Below are 18011 nucleotides of genomic sequence, written 5' to 3'. Positions count from 1 at the left end.
CTAGCGCGCTGCCGCACTGGGCGAGCACAGCCCGCCTGCGGGAGCGCCGGCCGCACCCGGCCACCCGCCGGCCTGTAGGCGCTCGGCCCCCGGGCGTGCGGGGCGTGGGGCTGAGGGTGGGGAGGGCGGAGAACAGGTGTGCGCGCCTGTGGGTGGTGAGTCCTATGGGAGAGACAGGACAAACCGAGTGTGTGTTTTAACCTTTAAATAAGCGTGAAGCCCGACTGCTTGGCCTCCTATTTAATAGTTTTGTGGCCCTAAGCAACTTGCTTAACTGCTCTGTGCCTCAGTCTCCTCTCCGTGAAATGGGAATACTAATAGTCTATCCTCCTAGGCTTTGGGAAAGGATTTTAAAATATTAAGTACTAGAGTTCTTAGAGCAGTGTGCAGCTAGTAGTAGGAGCTCAATAAATGCTGACTGAGCATTATTGTTACTGGTTTTGCGCTACTTCTGTTACAATTCACTGGACTTCTTAGAGATTGTGAATTTCAGTGCTCTTCCATTTTGGAGGTGGGGATATTTAAATATCTATTTTGGGCCGTATTTGAAAATGAAAAATTGCCCAAACAATAATGCAAAAATTGTAGTATGCTATATTTTAAATATCGAACACTTTACAAGTTAATGCTTCTAAAACAAACCAAAAAAACTACGAAAACTATTACAACAGTTCTAAAAAATATGAGTACATTTGACACAACAGGTCTTTGGTCTGGTAGACACACAGTTTAAGATGTAAAATCCTATAATACTGTCCTTGAACCCTGTGACTGTATGTAAGCCTCAATTGACAAGCATGTTAAGGGTCCATAATAAGCCCCACCACATGGTATCAACTGGCATTTCCTTCTTGTAAATTAGTGACTTCTGCCCATGGAGTGTGCCCCTAATACAGAGCTTCTCAACCCCAGCACTATCAGTTTTGTGCGGGCATAGGGGAAGGCCGTCCTGTGCATTGCAGGATGTTTAGACCATGTGTGGTCTCTACCTCCTAGATGCCAGTAGTGGCCTCCCCCCCCACCCCCCCCACCCTCCCCTACCCCCCCCTTATAAGCAGGATCTCCAAATCTTGCCACATGTCCCTGGAGAATGTTTCAGAAAAACCTAAGTTTGGCTGCCCTTCACTGGAAGGGACAAGAGTTTTGATTGGAAAGGAGCATGAGCTTTATCCGGGAGGCTGGCCACCTGGGGAGAAGGCAGACTCCTGTCCAAAAACTAACTCCCAGGTTTCTGTCTGGTGCAAAGACTTTTAAAGGAACTTTAGGGCAGTTCATCAGTAAAAGGGGAGCACAGTGGTCTGTGACACTTCTTGATCGTGTGCAGACATTATCTCTGTTATCTCTCGGAGGCTGGTATTTGTTGATGATCCAGGAGGGAGCTTGAGCAAGAGGCTTTGGTTCCAAGTCTTCCTAGGAAACAATGTATGATCTACAGATACACAGAGAAAAGTTTAGTTAATCACTCAGGCTAAAGGTGCTTGGCAAAACTTAAGACTGATAATTTGGCCAGAGGGACCAAGGTGGGGGGAAAATCGCCCTTTGTTGAGAACTACTGCCCTAACACTATTGTAACTTCTTGACAGCAGGATCCCATTCCATACATCTTTGTGTTACCTTCCACCTGTGCACAGTGTGTTGTACATAGCAGACAGATGTTTGCTCAATATACCTGTGCCAGATACGGTACACAGAAATACGCTCTTCAGAGAACAGGATGCTGCTCACAATGCAATTTATCATCAGAAGCTTCATTTCCAGGAGCAGAATTGCTAGAAGACTGGATGAGGAGGTTAGCACCATTTATTTGGTGCCCTCTCTATATGCCACGGTATGCATTTCATTTTACTTTGTACAGCAATCCCATGACAGATTAGGAAACCAAGGCATGAGAACTCAAGCACTTGCCCAGAAGAATAAGAACCCAGGTCTTCAATAGAGTTCTACTTAACCACGCTTCCATTCAGCATGGCAAAAGCTTGTTGGGAATCATTTGTTTCCCATACTTTTCTAAAATAATTTTTCTAAAAATAATTGCTTAATCCCTCAACCACCAAAAGTTGACAAAGGTCAATCAACTGAGGCAGAAATACAATGCAAACATATTACACAGGTCCAAAGCATGCTTACCATTACAATAAGAATAAGTAACATTGTTGGTTATTTATTAATGTGCCCAATTATATAATATAATATATTATATTATTATATTCATTATTGTAATGGGCCATTTATTAATTAGCCTTTCATATAGATTCGTTACCAGAAAAGTATCTGCTATTTCAAGGTTATGGTGATGAGCTGTTTTATTTCAATGACCTGAACTCCAGCACCCCCCACCCCATCCTGACATCCAGTTTTCTCATGAGAGAAATCATTAGAATATACATCCCTCGATTACCACGAAGAGTTACCGCAGCATCAGGGGATAACAAGCGTATAATAAAAGTCCTTTGTATACGGAGAGAGCGCTACACAGGCTTCAGAGACACTCTTCTGTATTCTCATTGTGGAGAAACCACAGAAGTGAACCCCACTTACAGGCTATAGGGAAGGAAACTGACATTTCAATTCCTATGTCCTTCTGGCCCTTTGCTTCTCTTCAGGTGAGATTTTTGGAACTCCTGTTGGTTAACAATGCAAACTCCTGAACCCCCTCCAGACGTCTATGACCAGATAAAAACTGTTTCTGTGCCACTTCTGTTGAATTTGACTGCCCAAAACTATGGACAGTTGCTGTTGCCAATCTCGTGTGACATAAAGTTGACATTCAGTAATAGACTAAAAATCAAAATTGAAAAGCCACAATATAAGATAGAAAGAAGGGAATATTTCATTACTAGTGAGCACAGATTAAAAGGAAAACAATCTTTCGTATTAGAATAAAGCCTCCAGAAAGGTGATCATTTGCTGCCACATAAGAAAAACACTTCTCTTTCCCATTTCAGAAGACGCAGGGGTGGATGTGGGGAGAGGAATGTGAGTGTTGGGGTCCGGGCTCCCCACCAAACCACACACGGACTCCTCCAGCATTTTTACCCAGGGCAGATTGACCTAGTGATAAATCCAAGATTCCTAAAGCCTTGTTTACACATTTCAATTAAAAGCCTTGAGAACAGAGGTCACACCATTGTATTAATAACAGTTCTGCAGATTCTGACAGCAGTGACATTTTAGAGAAAGAAATGCCCAGGCAAGCAGCAAAAAGATGGACACTCGACACCATGCATTGTTGGCAGTATTCAAGTGCTAATCATTACATGTTTGTTTTCCTTCTACTGTATGCATTTTTTTTTTTTTTAAGAATAGTTAGTGTCTCTTTATAGTCAGACCTACCTAGTTTTGCCTGCAAATAATTTTCTGGCCTTAAGAGGTCCGCACCAGGGTTATTTAAATACCTGAACTGGGGACCAATTAAACCCTCTGCTGAAACATAAGTCTAGTGGGAGATATAGGGTTACGTTACTTCAGTAACATACTCCTCTACACTCAAGTCAGGTGAAGGCGATCTCTGTAGAGACTTCCGGATGTGGTTGTAGTAAACACCCGCTGTGGCGGCAGGCACTGAGGGAAGAGCAGGAGATGCACTTGAAATTCTGAAATGATGTGTTTGGAAGAGCTGACCTTGGAGCAGGGGATTGCAGAGTGCCCAGAAAATGTCAGTGACCCCCTCTACTGCTTGGACACCTGTGGGGTGACCTGCACCGACTAGAATGCCTGGATGGTTCAAAAAGGCATGGTATGGGCTGGCGTCTTTACTCAGCTTCTCCTCCTTTATCCTGATCATCATTGCCCTGGCAGTGCCCCACTGGCTGAGTGGGAAAATTCTCTGTCAGACTGGAGTGGACCTGGTCAACGCCACAGATCCGGAGCTCATCAAGTTCATTGGGGACATCTACTACGGGCTCTTCCGAGGATGCAAAGTACGGCAGTGCGGGCTCGGGGGCCGCCAGTCCCAATTCACGAGTGAGTATATTGGGGGGCACGCAAGCTGCTTTAGAACGCTTATTTTGTTTTCATTTGTAAGGGTGCCTATGTCTAATTGTGAAATTAGACTTCTGCCTCAATCTGAGGCATTATGATAAAACCCCTAGTAACCGAAAGGGTCCTGTTCAGCACCAAGAAGAGACCATTTTTTCTCTCTGTAGAGACTTTAGAAAGAAACATTAAAAATAGGGACTTCTATACTTCTGCAATTGACCTCTATTAGGAATAACTATGAAAATGTTGAGTGCCTACATGTGTCAGCCATTCTGCTAAATGCTTTTACATGGCTTCTCTCTTTTAAGCCTTCTAACAAATCTATAAAGAAGGCATTCTTAGTGTTCCTGTTTTGCAGAGGACTACACTGAGCTGTGGAGGGGTTATATAACTTGTCTGAGGTCCCCCAGCCAGGAAGCAGCAGATCCAGACGTCAGACCCTGGCCACGTGACCTGGGTGTTCTCCGCCAGCCCCACTCACTTCCACTTAGGCTGAGAACTGGCAAAGGGGCTGTGCGCTGGGCTCTGGAATCGGACTGTTGTATTAGAAGCCCAAGTTGGGCAATCCCTGGAGGGGAGACCTGGGACAGGGTACTGGAGGCTCTCGGAGAACGTGAGCAGGCACAGCCCTCGGCTGGCATCCAGTCTCACGTCAGATCTTCTCTAAATTTAAGTAGAGCAGGAATTCAAGCCCGGCTTATGAAGGGTCTTCTGTGAATTAAAAAACAAAGCAAAAAAACGGCAATATTTTGTAAGCCTTTAGAATCTGTTAGATAGCTCACAAGAACAGTGTCCTACACAACCATGATTAATCAACACAAAGCAATGCAAGGAGATAAGGAATTTTGCTCATTTGGTTTCTGTATTTCAGCATTGTAGTTTTTAGAATCCTGCCCAGGGTAAGTACCTTATTAAATGTATAAAGACAGCAAGCTGAAGCCATTGATAAATATAATAATATGAATTGGCATTATTTATATACATAAAGGAAATACATATTTGTTATGGATATTCAAGGAGGGAAAATCTCTGGGAATATTTTTATGTACCCAGCAATGAAATTGGACCAGGGATATTTTAAAAATAGCTTTATTAAAAACATTACACAAAAAACTGAAAACACATACTCATAAAGAAATAGATGCACCTGGGTGGCTCAGTCAGTTAGTTAAGCATCTGACTTTGGCTCAGGTCATGATCTCGGGGTCCTTGAGTTTAAATCCCGCTTACGGCTCTGTGCTGACAGCTGGGAGCCTGGAGCCTGCTTCCGATTCTGTGTCTCCCTCTCTGTCTGCCTCTCCTCTGTTCCCAGTCTGTCTGTCCGTCTCTCTCTCAAAAATAAATGAACATTTAAAAATTTTTAAACATTTTATAATAAAAATAATAAAGAAATAAAGGACGTGTCAAAAGGAGGCCATGGCAACTATACACCGTCGGTGATTCTGAACTGGGTCTGTTTGCTGTTAAAGACGTCAGTTGTTGAGAAGACTGGTAACATTTGATTGGGGTGTCAGGATTAAACGGCAGGCCTGCGCGAGTGGTAACTCAGTGATTTTAGTGCTGTGGTTCTTAAGAGAATCTCTTTTTGAATGACACGGACCCTGAAATACTGAGGGATACAGAGGCAATTTACCTTCAAATGGATCAGGAGGAAAAAAACTTCCTTTGTACCATTCTTGCAATTTTCTGAAGTTTGAGATTCTTTCCAAACCACACATACACACACACACACACACACACACACACACACACACACACACACACGTTTTGAGGAGCAATGTCACAATGTTTAAATAGTCATAGTTAATTGAAATTAACGAATCTCACGAAGGACGTTCCAAAGCTTGAACTAGGGAATGACCATCAATAACAGCACTGTTCAGAGACTTTAATGAGTAAGACAGTGTTTAGGGAATATAGTAAAAATAGCCCCTGGTAATTATATAGCATGATGTGTCATGTTACCATGACAACTGCCTTCTTATATACTGGAAAATTTATCTATTATGTTTATTATGTATTATCTGCCTGCACCTCTTTGGTGTGTAGTGCCAGGAGGGCAAGGATTGTGGTTTTCTCATCAATGACCCCGAGTTCCAGAAGGGTGCCTCAAAACACTGGCACTCAAAAACATTGGCTGAATGAGTAAAGTACTTTTAAATTCATTTGTACTAAATATTCGTGTGCAAGCCACCAAACTTGTGGCTTGTGCTACACTAATCCTCCACAACCCTGGTAATTCGGAGGAAACTAAGACTCAGAGAGGTGAGGCAGCTTGCTGAAGGTCACAGAGCCCTGAATGCTAGAGCCAGACCCCACCCCAGGTAAGGCTGACCCCAAAGATCCCTACTTCCCACCATATGCTGCTCCTTCTGGAATTTGTGACTGGCAACTTTCCCAAAGCAGGGCATCGCCCTAGCAGGCCTTAGTGTTCGCCTGGAATTTGGCAAAGGGTAATAGGGAGGTGGTGGATGAATGGAGAGTTCTCAAGGGTGGGAGGAGCCAGGGTGGACAGATCCCGTTACAAATGACCGAGTGGTTACCCCAACAAATGGCAGGTGTATTAGATCCCTAGAGCTGCCATAACAAAGTACTACCACAAACTAGGTGACTTAAACAATAGAAGTGTATTCCCATGGTTCTGGAGGCTGGAACTCAGAAACCAGCTTGTCGGCAGAGCCGTTCTGCCTCTGAACCCTAAGACGGACCCTTCCTTGCCTCTTCCAGCTCCTGGGAGCCCAGGGCATTCCTTGGCTTGCAGCATCCTCCCTGTCTCCTCACATGGTCTTCCCTTCGCACGTTTCTGTGTCCAAATTTCCTCATGTATCAGGACACCAGTCACATTGGATTAGGGCCCATTTTAACAACTTCCTCTTGGGGCCCAGTCGATTAAGTGGCCAACTTTAGCTCAGGTCATGATTTAGTAGTCTGTGAGTTGGGCCCCGCTTCCAGCTCTGTGCTGACAGCTCAGAGCCTGGAGCCTGCTTCAGATTCTGTGTCTCCCTCTCTCTCTGCCCCTCCCTCACTCACACTCTGTCTCTCTCAAAGATAAATAAACATTAAAAAAAATTTTTTAAGGCTTCTTTTAACTTGATTAGCTCTTGAGAGACCCTGTTTCCAAATAAGGTCATATTCTGGAGTTCGGGGGTTGAAGACTGCAACCCATCCTTTTGGGAGAGGGATGGCAAAGAGGGCACAATTGCACCCATCACGGAGGGTGTGAGGTGGCAGGCAGTGGGCCTGGCGTAAGTTAGGAATCCCCAGGCGCAAACATTGTTCGTGGAGAAGCAGCTGGAGCAGAGACCAGCTCTGCGGGAGAGGGGGACCCCAGCAGCAGGCTGGCTGCGCCCTTACACAGAAGCGCCAAGGAAATCCCGGCCGCCCCAGCTCGCAGAAAGGTAAACCACCTTTGCCAGAAGCCTGGGCGGATGAGCACATTCTGTGCTCCGCTGGAGGCTCTCAGTAAACACCCCTTTGCCCCTCCTCCTTCCCAGTGCCCCCATCCCCCAGGAGTCTGCCCTCAGGGTTCATCTCTGAAAGAGCAGCGCTGTTTTAAATGGACATTTTAATGTCACCTCGGAGTAGGACAATATTCAAGAGAGTTTTGCTCTGGCCACCCTGGGGGTGTCCCAAGGGAGGGTATAAAACATCCATCCCCAGGGCTTGGGTGTGAGTCCCCCGGAGCAGGGCCGGCTCCTCCTGTGCGGGACTGCCTTTGCACCTGCTGCCGATCAGGGACAGACTGCATTAACCAAAAGGTGTTCTCTCAGCAAGGGCTGAAAGTTTAAAAAGAAAAGGATGGAAAAAAAAAAAACCCTAAGGGACACTAAGAGGGAAGAGAAGCAACGGTTAAAGAGGAGCCTTGGAAGAGAAATCCCTTGGAAAGAAAGTCGGGGTAAAGTTTCGATGCTGGCAAGATAACTGCATGGAGAGAAATACTAATGGAAATACGGAACTGGAAAGAAAGTTAGATTAGAACCAGGATATAAATGTGAGTGTCTGGAAACTTCTCGGAGGAAAGGACTTTAAAGGGAGAAGGACAATTCTAGTTCTCAAGCTTGGGAGATACCACCCTCCTGTGAATATAGGGAGGCTGGTGAGCCAGCAAAGAACGGGAGGGGATAGGGGTGGGGGTGTGTAAGGAGAACCAGGAAAGCTTTGAGCTCTGGTCCCCGAAGAGGGGACAGAGAGGGGCAGAGCATAACATCAAGTGATGAAGCACGGAATTCAAGCTCTCAAATGGACCCCGATTTGACCAGGAGTTGCTCAGCAGAAACCCTGCAGTAACTGCAGAGGAAGGGGTGTGCCCAGGCAGTCTAACTTCTGTCACTTTTAATTCTTCATGGGTGACTACTGAAAACAGTGATCTAAACTCCATGTATCATATGGTATCTAGGACTGTAATCCTATATGGAATTCAGAGTCACCTGCCCAAAGAGAAGGAACCTAACGTTCAAGCGCATAGGGAAATGGGGTTAATATAATCTACTTTATTTCCTTGTCACAAACACTGAATGAGATAACAATGTAAGGGGTTCAGCTCTTTACATGACTGTGTTCAGTTAATGTTGATTACCCTCAGTTCATGCACAGCTTTTGCTACCCCACTGTACTGATGAGAAAACTGAGGCCCTGAGGAATCACGTGCCTTTCCCCGAGTCAGAGAGTAACCGAAATAACAGCAACAGCAACAGCCATAGTGGCCATTTCGAGAGCACACTCTTTCCCAGGCAATATCTGCCCTATCGGATCGTTTCATCTCCACAGCCACTGCGTGTGGCCAACATAGAGAAAACAGATACAAATTAATATCTCACTAAATTATCCTGCCACATTAATAAAGAAAATTAATATTCTAATACAGTATTGTGCAACATGAAAATGAAGTGTCCATCATACATGGGAAAAATGCCTACCTTGCCTAGGGGGTCCAAGATGATGCTCCTAGCTTCCTATTAGTGCTTATTAAGTGCTTTTATTATTCCTGTGCACTTCACTCGATCCACTCAATGATCTGGTAAGATGGGTAAAGGCAATGGTTTAGAGGATCCTATTTTATACTTGTGGCAAATAAGCAAAAGTGGGATTTGAACCCAGATCTCTGGATGCCAGGTCTAGGCTTCCCTCTGCGACACCCTTCTATGCTCTTCACAGATGTACCTGACACCTCCTCTACCTCTCTGGTTTAATGAAGGCAACTCTGACCCAGGTTAAAGCTTTTCAGTTGGTCCTCTTGGACGGACTCTCTTGCCAACCACCTTTTCTAAAGATACATCATGTGGGACTTCTGTGTAGCAGCTCATCCTGGATTCCAGGGCTTTAGGTCAGTGCCCTTAAATCACCCCCTGCGGCACATTTTGATTCTGCATCCACTGCAAGGAAGAGAGGATTGTTAGTCAACTGGCAAGTGGCAAATCGGGCTCCATGAATTCATCTTGAGAAGTCTCTTGCTTTTTGAAAACCCAGCACGTGTTGCCTGGCCTTCACTCCCCTCTGTTACAGCCTCGGGGGTAAGCAAGCCTGGACTTCATGAACTCGAGCCCAGCTCTGACCTGGAAATATTGGCTGTGTCTTTTCTCCCCAGTCTTCCCACACCTGGTGAAGGAACTCAATGCAGGCCTCCACGTGACCATTCTGCTGCTCCTCTTCTTGGCCTTGGCCCTGGCTCTGGTCAGCATGGGATTTGCCATTCTCAACATGATCCAGGTTCCATACCGGGCGGTCAACGGCCCCGGGGGCATCTGCCTATGGAACGTCCTCGCAGGTAAGGAAGGCCTCCAGGGAGAGAAATTCAAGGCCACTGCCACCACCAGGTGGTAGCACTTGAGTTCAAAATAGGTGGGTGGACAGTGTGAAGGAATTAAAATGCCCACCTCAGCCTTCACTTCCCTGGTCTATGACATTCTTCGTGGGCATGAAGGTCCTCTTTACTGAAAGTTGCAGGATCTCTGTAACAGTAAAGAGCCAAACTGGTGGCATCATGAGTGGCTGAGGACTTAGAGCATAAAAGAAAGGTTGGGGGTAAGAGGAGAAAAGAGAAGACAGAGGGGGTGGAAGACAGAAAAGAGAGCTCTGTGGGAGGAAGTGGGGAGGTGGGGCCACCGCTGTGAGGGTGGGAGGGACCCCTCTAAATAACAGGAGAGGAAGCACCTGGGATTTTATTTTCATTTAAACCCCACAACCTCCTATTAGACCCATGTTTACAGATGAAGATCCTGAAGCACAGAGAAGGTAAAAGCCTAACCCAAGGTCACACAACAATCAGTAGCAGAGGTGGGATTCCGACCCATGTACAACTGAGTATAAACTGTCTTTTCTCTAATCGAGGTATCATTTATAACCACCGTGACCTATTTTCCAAGACAAAAAACAAAAGTGAGTGTGTGTGTGTGTGTGTGTGTGTTGATTTGAGATTATGCACTTAAAAAGCCATACATAACAAAAATAACAAAGTTCCCAGAAGTGAGGCTGTTTCAGAAAACGTAGGTCAAATGGTCAAGTATCATTATGCCAATAACCCATCACTGCCTTTGACCATAAAGTATAAGGCAGATAATGTTGCTTTAGCATGTATTGTCATGTAATGTCAGTAATCAGTTACCAGGCATTTGCCTCGGCTGACAGACTGTGACTGTCCTACAGAATTACTCGGACACATGTTCAGCCCATCTAGACTGCAGCTGTCTTGTTTACCTCCACGTGAATCCTTGTAGTGGCTGGCATGTAGAAAGTGCTCAGTCCTGTCTTTATTATTTCTTTTTTATCTTGACTTTTGAGACAGAGACAGAGTGAGAACAGGGGAGAAAGAGAGAGAGAAGGAGACACAGAATCTGAAGCAGGGTCCAGGCTCTGAGCTGTCAGCACAGAGCCTGACGCGGGGCTCGAACCCATGAACTGTGAGATCATGACCTGAGCCGAAGTCAGATGCTTAACCAAGTGAGCCACCCAGGCACCCCAGCTCAGTCCTATATTTAAATAAATTCTTGTTTCTGTCCATTTCTTTCTTCAGAGAGATGGTGCTCTTAAGTACTACTGCTGAGAATATTTTTAAAAGACAATTTGACAAAACTTTAGTTCAAGAAGACATAAAAATATGAATATTTTTGATTGATCAATTCCAAATAGAGATATATATTAAGGAATAACTGGGAAAGGGCACAAAAATTTATATAAAAAGGTGTTCACTGCAGTACTTTATAATACCAAAATTTAGATGCAATCTAGATATCCAGAAATGAAGTCCTACTCAATTAAACTTTAATTAATTAGGTGTGTTGCTTGAACAACATATCATTCACCAGTTTAAAATGGTGCTGTAGGGGCGCCTGGGTGGCTCAGTCAGTTGAGTGTCCAACTTCAGTTCAGTTCATGATCTAATGGTTTGCGGGTTCGAGCCCCACATTGGGCTCAGTGCTGACCACTAGCTCAGAGTCTGGAGCCTGCTTCAGATTCTGTGTCTCTTTTTCTCTCTGCCCCTCCCCTGTTCATGCTCTGTCTCTCAAAAATAAGTAAATGTAGGGGTGCCTGGGTGGCTCAGTCGGTTAAGCCTCCGGCTTCGGCTCAGGTCAGATCTCACGGTCGTGGGTTCGAGCCCCGCATCGGGCTCTGTGCTGACAGCTAGCTCAGAGCCTGGAGCCTGCTTCCAGTTCTGTGTCTCCTTCTCTCTCTGCCCCTCCCTCTCTCATGCTCTGTCTCTCTTAGTATCAAAAATAAATAAAACAAAAAAATAAATAAATAAATAAAAGTAAGTAAATGTAAAAAAATGTTTTAATAAATAAATAAAATAAAATGGTGCTGTAGCAGACTATTGAAGAACAAAGAAAAACGTTGAAGTAAAGGGAAAAACCAAGCATAAAACAGTAAGAGCATCAGAATACAATTTTGTTAAAGAAACAGAAATGTAGAGAAATATACTAAAACGTTCAAAGTGTTTATACCTGCTTTTAGGATAAAACTGAATTTGTATTTTCATGTTTATGATTTTCTCTGAGGTTCAAATTTTTTTCAAGGAAGGTGTAATAATCCAAACGAAGAGCATAATAGATGTGTTTTTTTAAATGTTAATGAAAGTGGAGCAGTAGAAAAGTACAGAGAGAACCACCCAGACATGGAGGTTGGAAGCAACCAGAAGGGAAGTAGATGAAATCTGGAACCCCTTTCCCCTCTCCACTTTCCTCTCCTCCTCTTACCCTTAAGCATGGGAAGGGGATAAATAAAGAAGAGAGAACAGTCCAGCCCTCGGTTGGACCCCAGTCTGCACAGTGAGGTGTTCTTACCCTTTCCACAGAGCCCACAGGGTCCACATCCAAGCCCTGAGATATGGCGAGACTGCACAGACACGCCGTCCTGGGGAAGGGATGCAGCTGATCTCAGATGAAGCCTTCTCTCTCTCCCACTCCTCTCCCCCTCACACTGTGGGTTATCCAATGCTTTTAACGCACATTAAAAGTATGTCCTAATAAACATTAAAAAATGTTAATTAAAAATAAAAGGCAGGGTGCCTGGGTGGCTCAGTTGGTTAAATGTCAGACTTTGGCTCAGGTCATGATCTCAGGTTCATGGGCTTACGCCCTGTGCCAGGCTCTGTGCGACAGCTCAGAGCCTGGAGCCTGCTTCGGATTCTGGGCCTCCCTCTGCCCCACCGCCTCACTCACACTCCATCTCTCTCTCTCTCAAAAGTAAATAAACATTAAAAAAATTTTTTTAAGGTGTGTCCTAGGGCACCTGGCTGGCTTAGTCCTAGAGCAGGTGACTCTCCCCCTTGGGGTTGTGAGTTGGAGCCCCACCTTGGGGGCATAGAGTTTACTTAAGAAAAAAACAAAATCGTAAGAATTTTTTTCAACACAAAGCAAGCTTGTCACCTGTGCCACAGAAATGCCACCTCACATACAGCCGTTACTGCTGTATGAGGGTGACGTGTTGGGTTTCAGGCGGAGTCGTGGCCTTGGCCATCACCAGCTTCATGGCCGCAGTGAAGTTCCACGACCTGACCGAGCGCATCGCCAACTTCCGGGAGAAGCTCTTCCGCTTCGTGGTGGTAGAAGAACAGTACGAAGAGTCCTTTTGGATCTGTGTGGCCAGTGCCTCGGCCCACGCTGCGAACTTGGTTGTGGTGGCCATCAGTCAGATCCCGCTCCCCGAGATTAAGACCAAAATCGAAGAGGCCACGGTCACGGCTGAGGATATCCTGTACTGATCGCCCGGTCCTGCTCACACTCACTCCTGAGTCAGTTCTGCAGTGTGAACGGGGACCTCATTTCATGTGCAGGCTTTGCAGTCCAGAAGCCTGTGCTCCTAAGAGGAAGGAAACGGAAGGAGAAAGAATGGTGGCTGGACCAGAAAAGAAAGCTTTCCTCAACCCATGGGACACCTGCCTTTCCCTCACACTGACCTTGGAGTTAGACTCTGCTTCTTGCCTGCTGTGTGGACATGGACAACTCACTTAATGTCTCCTTCTCAGTTTCCGCTTCTGAAAAATGGGGTTAATAATGACTTCACAAGGTTGTAATGAGGTTTAAATGGACAATAATGTTGCCAACCTCTGAATCGACATATGTATCTACAATTAAAGCACTCTACAAACACCAGGTACTGAATGTTCCAGTAAATACCTATAGACCTCTGCTCTATTGCACACAATATTATGGGGGATGTAAAGCGGCATATGTAATATCCCTGTCTGTCCACCAGAAACATCTAACCTTTCCACCGGACCCAAGAATCAGATGGCAACACTAATACTCAGAATGAAAACAACTTATCATTTTTTAGCAGTTACCACATACTGGACACTGTTCTAAGACTTTTACATACATTAGGTCCTCAGTACAAATCCCGATCATTGGTACTACTTCATTTCCATTTCATAGATGAAGAAACTAAAATACACAGAGATTGAGTAACTTGCTGAGGTCAAGAATTCAGTTGATGAGGTCTGGAACCAGAGTTTATACTTATAACCGCTTTGCTAATCTGTTGTTTGAGGTTCAGGCAATCGGAATGCACTGTGATAAGTGCTGTAACAGAACATGCGCAAGGGACGGAGGAAGGATTAACTCTTCCGGATGGGATGTGGTATTAAAGAAAGTATCACAGAGTTGACATTTGATCTGAACTTCGAAAGATGAGTAGGCTTTTTCCAGGGGTGAAGGAAGCAGGTCTGGAGAAGGGCACTTCAGGATGAGTCAGTAATGAGAGGGGGGAACAAGGTATGAAATTACAAAGAGGGCTTGGAAGCATGTGCATAGGCAATGAGATTAGAATGCTGTTCTAATTCGCCAGTTAGATAAACCCTCCTGCTCTGAGTAGGATCTCCCGTAAGAGGTCCCGTGGTGGTTAATTACGTGTGCCAGCTTGGCTGGGCCCCCATATCCAGATAATTGGTCAAACGCTATTCTAGATGCTTTTGTGAAGGTATTTTTTTGAATGGGATTAACATTTCAATCAGCAGCCTTCGAGTAAAAGAGAGTGCCTTCCAAGGTATGGGGGGCCTCATTCAGTCAGTTGAAAGGTATAGGAAAGGCTGACCTCCCTTAGCAGATTGGGTATTCTGTCAGCAAGCTGCTGACGGGCTCAAACTGCAGCTCTGCCCAGGGTCTGCAGCCTGCCAGCCCACCCTGAAGATTTTGGACTCCACAAATCATGTGAACCAATTCTAAAAAAAAATTCTCTTTCTCTCTGCCTTTCTGTCTCTCTCTGCATACACACACACCCACACCCACACACACACACACACACACACACACACACACACACACACACGTCCAACTGGTCCTATTTGTCTGGACAACTCCTGCAGGTACAAAACTCATTTGTTCATTTTCCCACAGTGCCGGCTGGGATGAATCCTTTCTTAGCTACGCTGTCTTCATGCCAAGTAAAAGTTATCGAATCCCCTAAATTAGCTCCATCTAACATGACACCCAATTTGGACTTGCTCTACCTTTGCTCAATGCTGAGCTTCAGGAGGTTTCCATGGCATCTTTTCTGTTCTAATTGCTTGTGATTCCCTGCTGGGCCCATCTGCCCCTTCCCGCCCTCTGTCCCCGCCCCCTCCCCCCACCCAGGGCTGCAGTTCTGTTTAGCGAACTGATGTTGCTCATCAGATATGCAGGTGGCACATGACTGGAAGGGATAGTTAAGTCCCCATAGAAGATGGATCCAAAAGATAGAGCCAGACTGCAGTGGTGTCTTGAAAACAACTGAAAATGTCAATGTTTATCAAGTTTATCATAAAGTCCTGCTGACCGTTGAAGGAAAAAAATCCCAGGAGTGGCAACAGTTTATTTTATGATAAATATCTTAGACACTTGGTACATGTATTCATTCAATGAGTGTTGAAAGTGATCTAGGGGCTGGGAGTGGAGCAGAGGACAGACGAAAATCCCTGCCCCCCAGGGATTTCATTCTCTGAGCACCTGGGGGTCATTCACCCTGAGACAGCTTGTAACATCGTTGGCCGAGCCACAGCGTTCACCCTGATCACGGCTTCAGGTACGTGCAGACTGCCACACTGGGAAAGAGAAATTGAGTTTTGCCTCTAATAGTAGAATTACCTCATTAAGATGGTAACCTTGACCAAGATGGATGTGTTCCAAGGAGCCAAAGTGCAGGCTTTTGTGAAATTTCCTGGTGACAGAGTCCAGAGCTTTTGGGTTTCAAAAGCATCTGTAATTTCTTAAAATTTCAAACTGTGATCCATCAGGTAGCAGCCATAATGTTACCAGAGATCATCAGATTTGTCTGAAAGGCATCTCTTGGGGTTATTGCCAATGAGGATGTAGCCGGTTTTGATGGAGGAAAGGATGGGAAAGACTGCCTGAGTCACACAGTTCTCTCACATGATCACTCAAACATATAGAAAAAATGTAGCCCCTTGTGTTGATTATAGTTACTCTGGTCATTTCATGAGTCATGCGAAAATAATGATCAATACCCATTCCAGTTTAAATGTAACCTAACCTTATCATTTATACCATCATTCAGGTAATGTTAAGCTCTCTGGGATAAAATGGCTAATTCTTCAGGTAACCTCTCTCTTGAAGGTGGTACTAGGGTTATGGGAGAGAAGAAGATTCTAGAGTTTCAGGAAAGGAGGTCATGCACACACATCCCCCCCTGGAGTATTCCCTGGCCTCCTCCTGGTTGGGGATGGTACCCTGGCCAGGCTCTTTGGGTCCCATCCCCTAGCGGCTGCTTACCCTGCTGGCCATCCCAGGGCCAGCTGAGTCCGGAGTAATTTATGAGATGTTCTGTCAACTGGCCAGAGCCTGGTCACTTCCTGGAAGACTTGTCCTCATCCTGGATCCTACCAGCTGCAGACCCTGAGTGACAACCAAGTCTGCCCCCCAGCTCGCCGGTCTGCTGTCCGATCTGTCATCTGTCTGCAGCCAGGCTCTCCTGCAGTCATATACATGCAGCCTAGGCACCCCACCTGGTGTCAACACAGCATCCTGTCCCATGGGGGCCTGGGGACACCTCTCCATTCCCTCTGGTGAAGTAACTAAGGTGATTCATTGGCTCATATTTCCCCAACCACATTGCAGACTTGAGTGGTTGCTCAATGAAGGGTCCAACAGGGGAAAGGTGGTAACGTGCCTTAGGTGAGGCCCAGTCCTTTCGAGGTCTCCATTTCCTCAGTTACAAAATGAGGAAGTTACACTAAATGATAATGACCATCATCTAGTGTGGACCAGGCACTTTCCAGACAGTCTCCCTCATTCTGACAACAAAATATCATGTTTTCATTTTACAGATGAGCAATTGTAGGTTCCAAGAACTGAAGTAACTTGCTCAGGCCACACTATTAGTAAATAACAGAGAAAGGACTCAACCTCCATCTATATAACATCAAGGCCACCATTTTCCCACTGCACCATGCCTGCCTTTCTGAATGGTAGACTCCTAAGGCTCCTTCCCAGGGCTTCTGCAGGCAGCTGTGCAGATTCCCCCCTGCCCCAGCGGTAACTCTTCAAGTCAGCGATGCTCCCTTGGCTTGTCATGGCCTGCACCCCCTCAGGATTGTTTCCACTCAGAGCGGGTGTCTTTTCCTTATGCTCACCAAAGTGTCTGAGGGGCTCACAGTACCCCGTGCCATCTAGCTTTGCAGTCTGCGTGAAGTCACACTGTTAATCATAACATTATTCTATGATATGAGTTAGAGTGTGACAATAATGATCCATTTTCATATGTTCTTTAAAGGTAACTATCATATGCATACATTGATATGTTATTACTGATACTAATTGGGGGCTCAAAGCCAGTGATACTTAGCTAATTTCAGAGTAGTAATTCATGATCAGTGAAACAAAGTCCTACTTTATGTTCACTCTGGGACATTTGGGTGACAGGTGATGTCTCAATCCTTTTGGCCTGAAATAACAAATTACTGTAGACTTCCTTAAACAACAGAAATTTATTTCTCAGGGCACCTGGGAGGCTCAGTTGGTTGAGTGTCCAACTTCAGCTTAGGTCAGGATTTCGCGGTTCATGAGTTCGAGTCCTGCGTTGGGCTCACTGCTGTCAGAGCAGAGCCCACTTTGGATCCTCTCCCCTTCTCTCTCTGCCCTTCCCCTACCTGTGCTCTCTCTCAGTCTCTCTCAAAAATAAATAAACAACAACAAAAAGAAATTTATTTCTCATGGTTCCGGAAGCTCGAATCAACACTCAAGGTCCTGGCAGACCTGCTGGCTGGTGAGAACCTATGTCCTGGCTTCAGATGGCCAGCTTCTCATTGTAGGTTCATCAGAGACAGAGCTGAAGCAAGATCTCCCTCTTCCTACAAATACATTACTCCTAGTCATCAGGGCTCCCCACTCTCATGCCCTAAACCTGCCAAATACCCCACCTCTTAAATATGTCACAACGGGGGTTAGGATTTCAACACATGGATGGATGGGGGGGGGAAACACAAACTCTCAGGCCATAACACATGATTTTCATTAATGGAAACATACCAAAATATCATACAATTAAACAAAGACTTTTGGATAGCAAGAACCCTTCTATGTCAAATCGGAGTGGTGGAGTTATAT

At 45.4% G+C, this 18011-nt stretch overlaps 1 protein-coding gene across 1 annotated transcript; it reads left to right on the top strand.

Annotated features, from left to right (window-relative positions):
• The first annotated feature begins 3539 nt into the window (after positions 1-3539).
• Positions 3540-13567, top strand: CLRN2 (clarin 2). The gene is made up of 3 exons (XM_029932669.1): positions 3540-3963; positions 9563-9742; positions 12909-13567. Exons 1-3 carry the CDS (start codon positions 3711-3713, stop codon positions 13172-13174), a joined length of 699 nt encoding a protein of 232 aa, XP_029788529.1. The 5' UTR covers positions 3540-3710; the 3' UTR covers positions 13175-13567.
• The last annotated feature ends 4444 nt before the right edge of the window (positions 13568-18011 follow it).

Source organism: Suricata suricatta, chromosome 1 (assembly GCF_006229205.1).
Source record: "Suricata suricatta isolate VVHF042 chromosome 1, meerkat_22Aug2017_6uvM2_HiC, whole genome shotgun sequence".
Taxonomy (NCBI): Eukaryota; Metazoa; Chordata; class Mammalia; order Carnivora; family Herpestidae; genus Suricata; species Suricata suricatta.
This window is presented reverse-complemented; position numbering and strand designations above follow the sequence as displayed.